At 39.0% G+C, this 11,065-nt stretch overlaps 1 protein-coding gene across 1 annotated transcript; it reads left to right on the forward strand.

Moving 5' to 3' along the window:
- The first annotated feature begins 5,498 nt into the window (after window positions 1-5,498).
- On the forward strand, window positions 5,499-10,559 carry dusp19a (dual specificity phosphatase 19a). Its single transcript, XM_084908727.1, has 4 exons — window positions 5,499-5,771; window positions 6,781-6,827; window positions 6,981-7,133; window positions 10,307-10,559. The coding sequence occupies exons 1-4, from the start codon at window positions 5,546-5,548 to the stop codon at window positions 10,505-10,507; spliced, it is 627 nt and encodes a 208-aa protein (XP_084764853.1). The 5' UTR covers window positions 5,499-5,545; the 3' UTR covers window positions 10,508-10,559.
- Window positions 10,560-11,065: the final 506 nt, after the last annotated feature.

Consider the following 11,065-nt stretch of genomic DNA (forward strand, 5'->3'; position numbering starts at 1 on the left):
TAACACCAACACAACCAGTCCTTCTTTACTAATTTCCTTGAAAATATTCTGACATTACTTCTGTAATTTTATCATATAATCATATAGAAAAGTATATATTTTGCCATTGTGCTTTAACTGCATGTGCTCTACATTAAAGCGAGGCGACAAAACAGGAAAGAGAATTTATTCATTTAGTACATAGGAAAAATGAAAAGGATTGCGCTAAAGTCTAAGTTTATTTGTTTGTTTGTTTGTTTGTTTGTTTGTTTGTTATGCACTTGGTAAATGTGTCATTGTTAAAGTGCACAGATGAAATTCAGACAGGCAGCAGGTTTCATGTTACACAGCAGCAGCTCACCTCCAGCAGAGTTCCTGACCTAACGGCAACCAGGTTTAGTCGGTATTAGGCATCTGAACCACACTGCATGTCTACTGTGAAAAAAAAGATGATGAAGGGACGCATCTGTTTTTCTTCTGCAAACTGAACTGGATCCTTTGCCTTCTCTGGTTTCTGGCATTTAAGCTAGACTACCCTGAGAGAAACTAATACAAGCTGAACTGAATTACAACAATCACAGGAAACAGGTACTGTATAAAGATAATGCATGTTATTACAGAGCATGTATGTGCTGGTTGTTGTTCCAAGGTGAGGAAATTAACATTATGATTAGGTCAGGTTATCCAAAACAAATTTAAGCCACCTAATAAAACAAGGTGGACAGAACCTAAATAGTTGATTTTTAAAAATGATTAGATAATAATTTGCATATTTAAATTAGATGTGTTATTTTGCTTATGAAGATGTCAGGGTAAGGGCAGGTAGTCCCTGTGAGCCAACAGCACAGATGGATCTGAGCACTCTCATTTATGTGAGTGAGAATAGGTCTGCATGACCTGCCTGGCCTTCTCAGACACATAGCTCAGGCTGTTTTTAAAAATAAAGCTGGAAATTAAGAAATGGATCCTCTTTAAAAAGATAACTAACATTCTTTTGTTCAGCCTGATAGGGAAATTTATTTCTTAACCAAAATTTTTGACAAGCTCCTGTTAGATGATATGTTCTATCCGGGGCATTTTTTTTTTTTTTTTAGATCAGAAGTCATGCAGAAATGCAAATGGTGATTCTAAAGTCATAGTTGGGTTTACAAAGTTCAGGGACTTCAAAGCCACAGTCACAATTTTGAGTCTAGGCTGCAGAGCAACTGGCAGATTTTGATATGACGTCCTGATGGAGACATAATGTTAGAAGTAGCTCTCTAATAACTGTCCAGCCACACTTAATTCTAAAAGTTATCACAAGAATTTTCCATTTAATGTGTGAAAATTCAATTCTCCAAAAGTTGATTCTGTACGTCCAGAATCAACTTTTGGAGATCTAATTACCTGGATGATTGAGCATGCATCAAGACGCAAATTCAATTCAATTCAATTCAATTCAATTCAATTCAATTCAATTCAATTCAATTCAATTCAATTTTATTTATACAGTGCCAAATCACAACAACTGTCGCATTCAATGTGCTTTAAATTGTAAGGCAGACCCTACAATAATAAATCAAAAAACCCAACAATCATATGACCCCCTATGAGCAAGCACTTTGGCGATAGTGGGAAGGAAAAACTCCCTTTTAACAGGAAGAAATGTCCAGCAGAACCAGGCTCAGGGAGGGGCGGGCATCTGCTGCGACCGGTTGGTGTGAGAGAAGGAAGACAGGATGAAAGACATGCTGTGGAAGAGAGACAGAGATTAATAACAGGTATGATTCAGTGCAGAGAGGTCTATTAACACATAGTGAGCGAGAAAGGTGACTGGGGAAGAAATACTCAGTGCATCATGGGAATCCCCCAGCAGCCTATACCTTTTGCAGCATAACTAAGGGAGGATTCAGGGTTACCTGATCCAGCCCTAACTATATGCTTTAGCAAAAAGGAAAGTTTTAAGCCTAATCTTAAAAGTAGAGATAGTGTCTGTCCCCTGAATCCAAACTGGAAGCTGGTTCCACAGAAGAGGGGCCTGAAAACTGAAGGCTCTGCATCCCATTCTACTTTTAAATACTCTCTAGGAAGAACAACTAACCCAGCAGTCAGAAAGCAAAGTGCTCTAATGGAGTGATATGGTACTATAAGGTCATTAAGCAACAGTGCCTTGCTGTGAGGCAAGAAGGTCCTGAGTTCAATTCCACCATCAGGCCAGGGTCTTTCTGTGTCGAGTTTGCGTGGGTTCTCCCCGGGTACTCCATTTTCCCCCCATAGTCCAAAGACTTGCAGTTAGTGGGGATAGGTTAACTGGAAACACTAAATTGCCCATAGGTGTGAATGTGAGTGCGATTAGTTGTCTCCTGTCTATGTGTTAGCCCAGCGACAGACTGGCGACCTGTCCAGGGTGTACCCTGCCTCTCACCCTAAGACAGCTGGGAGAGGCTCCAGTCCCCCTGCGACCCTTAAAAGGATAAGTGGAAGCAATTGGATGGATGGATGGAGGTCATTAAGATAAGATGGGGCCTGATTATTTAAGACCTTGTATGTGAGGAGCAGGACTTTGAATTCAATTCTGGATTTAACAGGAAGCCAATGTAGGGAAGCCAATACAGGAGAAATCTGCTCTCTCTTTCTAGTCCCTGTCAGGACTCTTGCTGCAGCATTTTGGATTAGCTGAAGGCTTTTCAGGGAGTTTTTAGGACATCCTGATAATAATGAATTGCAGTAGTCCAGCCTGGAAGTAATAAATGCATGAACTAGTTTTTCAGCGTCACTCTGAGACAGGATATTTCTAACTTTAGAGATGTTGCGCAAAAGGAAGAAAGCAGTCTTACATATTTGTTTAATATGTGCATTGAAGGACATGTCCTGGTCAAAAATGACTCCAAGGTTCCTCACAGCGTTACTGGAGGCCAAGGTAATGCCATCCAGAGTAAGAATCTGGTTAGATACCATATTTCTAAGATTTCCAGGGCTGAATACAATAACCTCAGTTTGATCAGAATGTAGAAGGAGAAAATTAGAGGTCATCCAGGTCTTTATGTCTTTAAGACATTCCTGCAGTTTAACTAATTGATGTATGTTATCTGGCTTCATGGATAGATAAAGTTGAGTATCATCTGTATAGCAGTGAAAATGTATGCTATGCCTTCTGATGATACTGGCTAAGGTGAAGCATGTATAATGTAAACAGAATTGGTCCTAGCACTGAACCCTGTGGAACTCCACAATTAACCTCAGTGTGTGAAGAGGACTCTCCATTTACATGAACAAACTGGAGTCTATTAGATAGATATGATACAAACCACTGCAGCGCAGTACCTGTAATACCTACAGCATGTTCTAATCGCTCTAATAGGATATTATGGTCGACAGTATCGAACGCTGCACTGAGGTCTAGCAGGACAAGCACAGAGATGAGTCCACTGTCAGAGGCCATAAGAAGATCATTTGTAACCTTCACTAAAGCTGTTTCTGTGCTGTGATGAGCTCTGAAACCTGACTGAAACTCTTCAAATAAACCATTCCTCTGCAGATGATCTGTTAGCTGTTTGACAACTACTCTTTCAAGGATTTTTGATATGAAAGGAAGGTTGGAGATTGGCCTATAATTAGCTAAGACTGCTGGGTCTAGAGATGGCTTTTTGAGTAAATGTTTAACTACAGCCAGCTTGAAGGCCTGTGGTACATAGCCGATTATTAGAAACAGGTTGATCATATTTAAGATTGAAGCATTAATTAATGGCAGGACTTCTTTGAGCAGTTTTGTAGGAATGGGGTCTAAAAGACACGTTGATGGTTTGCAGGAAGTAATTATTGAAGTTAACTCAGAAAGATCAATTGGAGAAAAAGAGTCTAAATGAATACCAATGGTACTGAAAGTAGCTGTAGATAATGTTACATCTGTGAGATGATTATGATTAACTTTTTCTCTAATGGTTAAATTGTTATTTGTAAAGAAGTTCATGAAGTCATTACTAGTTCAAGGAATAGTTGGCTCAACAGTGCTCTGACTTTTTGTCAGCCTGGCTACAGTGCGGAAGAGAAACCTGGGGTTGTTCTTATTTTCTTCAATCAGTGATGAATTGTAAGATGTTCTGGCTTTGCGGAGGGCTTTCTTATAAAGCAAAGTTAAATGTTATCAGGAAATGATCAGACAGGAGAGGGTTTTCAGGAAACACTGTTAAATGTTCAGTTTCTATGCCATATGTTAAAACAAGATCTAGAGTGTGATTAAAGTGGTGGGTGGGTTCTTTTATATTTTGAGAGAAGCCAATTGAGTCTAATAACAGATTAAATGCCATGTTGAGGCTGACATTTTTAACATCTACATGGATGTTAAAATTACCCACAATAATTATTTTATCTGAGCTGAGAACTAAATCAGATAAAAAGTCTGAGAAATCAGACGGAAACTCTGTGTAAGGCCCAGGTGGACGATAGATGATAACAAATAAAACTGGTTTTAGGGTGGATAAGGCTAAGTATCAGGCTTTCAAATGAATCATCTTCAACATGTGAAGATAAATGGAACAGGATGCAATGACAAAACCAGCAAGGTCACACATAAGGACACAAAAAGGAAATTACTAGCTTTCTGATTTTTGACAGCATAGAAAAGATAGTTTAGCCATATTTGGAAAGTGAAACAGACGTGATAACACCTCTCAAACTGTACCTCTGCAAATTATGTGCTGAAGAGGAAGCAAAATAGGACCCATAACAAAGCCTTGAGGCACACCACACAGTCAAAGTGAGTTGGTGAAAATATTGTTAACCTGAAATCCAAAGATGGAGGATGATCCATCCAATCACAGCCAGAGTCAATGATGTCAATGTGAACCAAAATGGTCCAGAGTTTTAAGTACACAACTGAATTTAAACTGGACCTTTCTGGGGCATAAGACAAAATAATGAACCAAATAAAATAATTTAGAAGACAAAATAAATAAAATGAAAGATGAACTGTAAAACAGCTGCTTCTTTCTATTCAGTAAACATCAGAAACTGGTGGTGATGTAAGAGTATTGGGGAATCATTGCATGATTGTGCAGTGCTCCGTCAGCATGATTATAGACTGAGTTCTGAACCTGATGGGGAGACAGAAAAGAAATCAAGATCAGTGTCACATGAAACCTTATAGAGGACCTAATTAAAAAGCTTTACAGCAGCTATTAAGACCACTTGTAAGTGATCCAGGGGTTTCTTGTTAAGCCACAGTGTTACATTCATTAAAAATTAAAATTCAAAGAGCTTATTTATGGTCCTTAGCTCAAAAGACACGAGCAAACTTAAGGGGAGGTGGTTTCTTATTCAACTAGTCTGTGTCAGTACTTTCTGATCTTGCTATCCTCTCTGCGCTCCCATTCCGTGTCATCAAAGATGTAAATCCTTTAAATGGCTTGGAAAAATGTGCTTTCTATTCTTCTAAAATGATGCAGGAATTTTACATAACAGCTTGCCTCAGATCGCAGGAAACTGTAAGCCCGTTCGTACACATCCGGTTCTCTAAACAGATGACATGGAGTTATTTGAAATATTAATTTACATTTATCTTTCAGGTGCAGTCCAGGTCAGTCTGAGCATGCAGTCCTTGACCGAGGAGATCCACAATTTCTCTCGGACACGGCTGAGGAAGCAGTGCACCCGTGTGACCTCACTGAGTGGCCGTCGCATCATCGAGACTTGGAAGGGTTCAACAATCACTGTGGTTGAAGACCCCACCCCCCCTTCAGAGAAGATGCTGGGATATGTCCCTGACACTTCCTGGGACCTGCAGGTTGGCATTGTCAAGCCCTTCCTTCTACTGGGTGAGTAACCCAAACAAATAACGCTTATCTGAATACCTGGAAATATTGAAGAGTATGACCACTGTCAACCACTAGGCTGTGATTTCATTTGGTTAAAAGGGGTTCAGCATTTTACTGGCACTTTCCTCTGTTGGACAGCCAAGTGAAAAGCTGAGGTGAGTGGAAAACATGGTGATAGAGGAGGATGTGTTTGGAGGATATGGAAACAGACAGAGATTTTGTGTCTCTTTGGAAACGTGATTATTCAGCTTGTGCCAAAAAAGTGAGGAAATTAAAAAAATATATATTTTAGATGAATCAACCATCAGTGACTCTACACACAGAGAGAGGTTTAGAGGACAGAAACAGCAGCTAATTTAAGCTGTTCCTATACAACTATACCTGAGTCATAAAGAGCTTCAGCCACATGAAAGACAAAAGTCTGGTAATGGATAATGTGGCCTCCAGCGAGCCCTGATTCAACATTGTAGAGCCAATTTTGGATTACAATAACAGACACCAAGAAAGACTCAATCCACATAGGAAATCCTGGAGACTGGAGCAACACAAAGGCCAAATAATTTGGAAAACAAATACAAAGGTACTAGGGGGAATTGCTCTCCTTTTAGAGGCTTTGCTTTGACTGAAAATTACAATGTATAAATACAATTATCCTCAATATTTATTATTAGTTTTTAGCACTTGCAGAACAAACACCTAGATATGAATTTAGGAAGTACAAAAAAAAATAAGCAGATGAGCCCATCTCCTCTCCCTGTGTCTCCCTGTCCTGTCCTGGATGTCCCCTTCAGCCCAGCAGTGCCGATAACCACTGAGCTCGTAACATGAGCCCCTACATGCGAGGGACGGGAGGAGACGTGACCCCGGAGCTCACTGATTTAGTGGGAGACCATTGATGACCCCATGACCTGCAGTAGATGCTGGGGCATACACACAGCAGGTTTTTCATTCGGCACCCTGGAGAGAGTCAAACCACACACTAACTAGTTTTATGTATGTGTGTGTGCAGGTTCTCAGGATGCTGCACATGACTTTGGCACGCTGAGAAAACACAAGGTGAGCTTCTTTTCCTACAAGCAGGAGTTCGTTTCAGTCACTACTATCAAAGCAAAATTATGTTTCTGTTCCTGTTTCTCTGACTGTGTAGTCATAGGTAAGCTTCATTTTATGAATATCAGTATAGTGATAGTGAAACGTTATCCTCCTCAGGTGTCTCACATCCTGAACGTGGCCTTTGGGGTGGAGAATGTCTTCCCGGACCTGTTCATCTATAAGACTGTCAGTATTCTGGATCATCCCGACACCGATCTCCTCCCTCACCTCCAGGAATGCTGTGACTTCATCCAGCAGGCTCAGACTGAGGTGACATAATTTCTTATGCATGTGTTTATTATTGATGTTAATGTTAAGTTACATGTGGATTTATCTAAATCATAAATAAATGTATCTATATAAAAGGTGAATTAAAACTAGTATTAAGAGGTGATTAGTAATATTGATTACATTTATTTCTACTCTGAAATTTATTTCTCCTAGAATTTCTCCCAGCTGGGTCACACATTGGCCTTAACACTTTTCATATGACTGGGTAGCATTAGCAAGATTTAAGATTGCATGGGCCCCATGGGAGTTTCTGTTTTTTAAGGGGGCTGCAGCTCTCTTGACTTTGGGAATGGCTGCTATAGACATTAGTATGATAAACATAAATGCTAAAGGACATAACTAACATGTGATCTCATTGCTAACTACATGCTGTCTGTCTGTGGCTTTTACACTGCATGTTTTGAAAACTATTACAGATGATTAAATAGAGAGAAATAAATTTTAAAAAGAAATATTGATGAATAGGCATGGTCTACACATTAATATGAATATTTATATTAATTGTCTATTAAGCAATATTAACAGCAGAGCTGGGTATTTTTGCCGAATGAAGTACTTAGCAAACTAACTAGCTTATGGCAACAAGCAGTCAGATGTAAGGGTTTTAAACTGAGGGATGCATTAACATGTTACAAATGTTTCAACACTTCTTCACCTTGTAACCTCTCCTTGTCACCTCGTTGTGTTTCCTCTCCTTGTCGCCTCATCCTTGGTTTTAAATAATAGATTGTTAGTTTTGGTCATGTTTTATTCAACTGCTCTCAGATCAGATCTCAGTGTCATACAAGCTTTTAGCAGCGAAGCTCACGACTCACCTTAACATGACACCCCACACACACACTCACACATACACACACATAGAGTCATTACAAAGTCATTAGAGGTGTTTGATTACAGGAAGTCTATGTGTGTGTGCGCGTGTCTGTGTGTATGCGTATCCTCATAATGATATGTTTCTGTGTGTGGTAATTCCAGCTCTGATAATCAAACTGATGCTTTTACTTTGAAATGCAGACTCAAATTACTCGGTGGGCCATCTGGCTGGTAATGACGCTGGATTATGGACGCTGTCATGACGACAGCAACAGCCACAAAGGCATCATGTGACGGGGTTCATGACTGCAGGACAAATATATAAATTAATGTAACTTAATTGATACCAACTTTACTTTTGAGTTTGCATTATGACCTTTATTTTCTGAGAAATTCCTTTTCAAAATTATCTCAAATTCATCATCTATGATGATCCCAAAACCCAACCCGGAGAAAGAAAATATTTTTTTTGCATGCCAGAGTGAGTACTTTCTTTCTCCCCTGATTGCTAATAATTTGGAGACAATATAAAATATCACATATTCTGATGATTTAGATTAGAATAATAATCCACATAACGCACCACTGGGTCATCAAATCAGACTTTAATGACTGTTTTTGTAATTTTGTACCTGTTTAGAAATCTTTGTTCAAATTTGGTTGATAAAGAGGTCAGCTTTTTACAACATTGTTGAATGTGTAAAAAAACTCAAATAGTCTTAATGGAGAACTGCAACTTTTTCTCCATAGCTCTTATTGTTTCTCTGCATGTTGGTCAAATCAGCTGATTTGACCAGTGAGTGCTCAGCCTGGTAACTGAGACACAGCTTATGGTGTACACCTTTCATGAGAAGGAAGATACAGACTGCAAAAGAGAAGCTAATGTGCATCCAAAGACACAAACAAACAAACCACTCTATTAACAAAAGCGCTCGTTGGAGCGTGAAGATCAGCCTGGACATCCTGACGTCAAAGCAAAGGCTCTGATCTGCTGTTTTGAATGTGGTCAATCAGGAAAAGTCAAAATTAAATATTATTAAAAACAACAACAACAACAACAACAAAACAGCGAAAGAACAGACAGAGAGAGATGTTTAATTAGAATTATATTCTGTCAGTGAATATAATTTAACATTAATTTTCTTGTCTCTAATGTAGACATCCATGTTCTATGGATGCAAAGAATAAGGTGCCAAGATTAAGTTCTTTCTTTCAAATGAGTAGATTTTTAAAAAAAACGATGGCATAAAATTTAAATTCTGTTCGTTAAAGTTAATGACAGAAAAAATATCTCACTTTAGTTTACAGCATGTTACATTAAATACTTTAAGAACATGAGATCATGAAACAAGACGGGGGTCTGTGGTAATGAAACTGTTATCATGGCCCTTTTTGTTGCCACCATGTCCAAGTTTACAATACAAAAGCTTTTAGAAGAAGATATAAGGAGAAAACTGACCAGGGATCTGTCTGTGAACATGATTCACTGGTGTTTTTAAGTGCAACAGACAAACAAACATACAAACTAAGGATTAAGGGAAAAATCACACACTGGGTTGCACTACAGGCATTATTAGTGTTGGGGCAATGGCCCAAACAAAGCCTATTTCTCCTACTACTAGAAAGTGCTCAACTCAGGTGTGTCTTCACTTCCAAAGGTAAAAGCATTACAGCATAAGACAATTTTACACCGGTTTTATTTTTTAGACTTCAAGCTTGATCTTGTCCTGATTGAGCGATTTGGGACCCCTCCTGTGTGACTTTTTTCAAGCGTGTTCTACCAGGAGCAGGGCCTGGGGTAAACCCAGAAGATGTTGGAGAGATTACATCTATCGGCTGGCTTGGTAACGCCTCGCTGGCCTTAATAAGCTGAAGAAAATGAAAGGACGAATGTAATATTGATCTTTTATAAATAGTCTATAATGTTCTTTGTGGTAGGGGCAAAGAACCAACAACACCACAAAGTTGAAAGAGGAACACACAATAAAGATTGTTTCACTGTCCCAAGTGAAAGTAGACAGCAACAACATGTGGATGTTGGCCTGTAAAGGTCTGTCTGTTACCTAGGGATTATGAGAACTACTTTTTCACAATTAGATACTAATCAAGTAGTTTTTAGAAGCTAAACCTAACCAAGCTGTGGGCAAAGATGAAAGAGTGTCAAACAGGAGCTGTGCCTTCATCACCCCACATGCCTATGGATGAGGACTGTTATGAAATAAGAAACACACAACATGACCTTATTAGGATATTTTGCCCCAAGTGGCAAAGAATGGAATATTGATCTTTTATAAATGATGTGGTTTTAATATTATTATTTTTGTGCGTTTCTCCATTAGAAAGGCGTGGTGTTGGTCCACTGCAACGCTGGGGTGTCACGTGCACCCGCTGTGGTCACTGGCTATCTGATGTCATGCGATGGCCAGTCTTTTGATGCTGCCCTCTCATTGGTCAAATCAGCTCGGCCCACCGCCTCACCAAACCCCGGCTTCCTGGAACAACTGCGGTATTACAAAACACCAGCAATGAATGGGTCCTGAAGTACAAAGACAAAATGTTAGTTTAATTAAAATACTTTAGTATAAAAATATATTTGGGATAATTACAATGTATGGTCTGTTTTTTTTAAGGAGAAGAGGGGTGGCTTATACAGAGGTACCATCCAATTAAACTTATAAACTCATTATTCATCAAAATTTCCAGCATGTTTTCTCTCTTTCCTCTTCATTGAGGCATGATTTACGTTTTTGTGTTTTATTTTTGAGGGCGATGTCTTTGTGCTTGAATGCTGTCATTTAGATTTGTATCTCTGGGGGAAATTCATTTTGACCCATCCTTATTGTTTCGGAGTGGTGGGCAGCCACAAACTCCAGAGTGTTATTTCTAACCAGAATTGAAAATAAATAAATAAGTGAATAAAGATGTCAATGACTGAAACAGAAATGCTTGTTGTAACTTTTTTGCAGTTATGGCTTTGAATATGGAAGCAACAGTAACATTTTTTTTGTCATACCTATAGAAAACAAAACTGAACTAGAGAATACAGGAAACTAAACCAATTAACAGAGCACACAGCTGGGTATGAGGGAGATTGCAGA

Source organism: Perissodus microlepis, chromosome 16, assembly GCF_051167445.1.
Source record: "Perissodus microlepis isolate ML-2025 ecotype Zambia chromosome 16, ASM5116744v1, whole genome shotgun sequence".
NCBI classification, from domain to species: Eukaryota; Metazoa; Chordata; class Actinopteri; order Cichliformes; family Cichlidae; genus Perissodus; species Perissodus microlepis.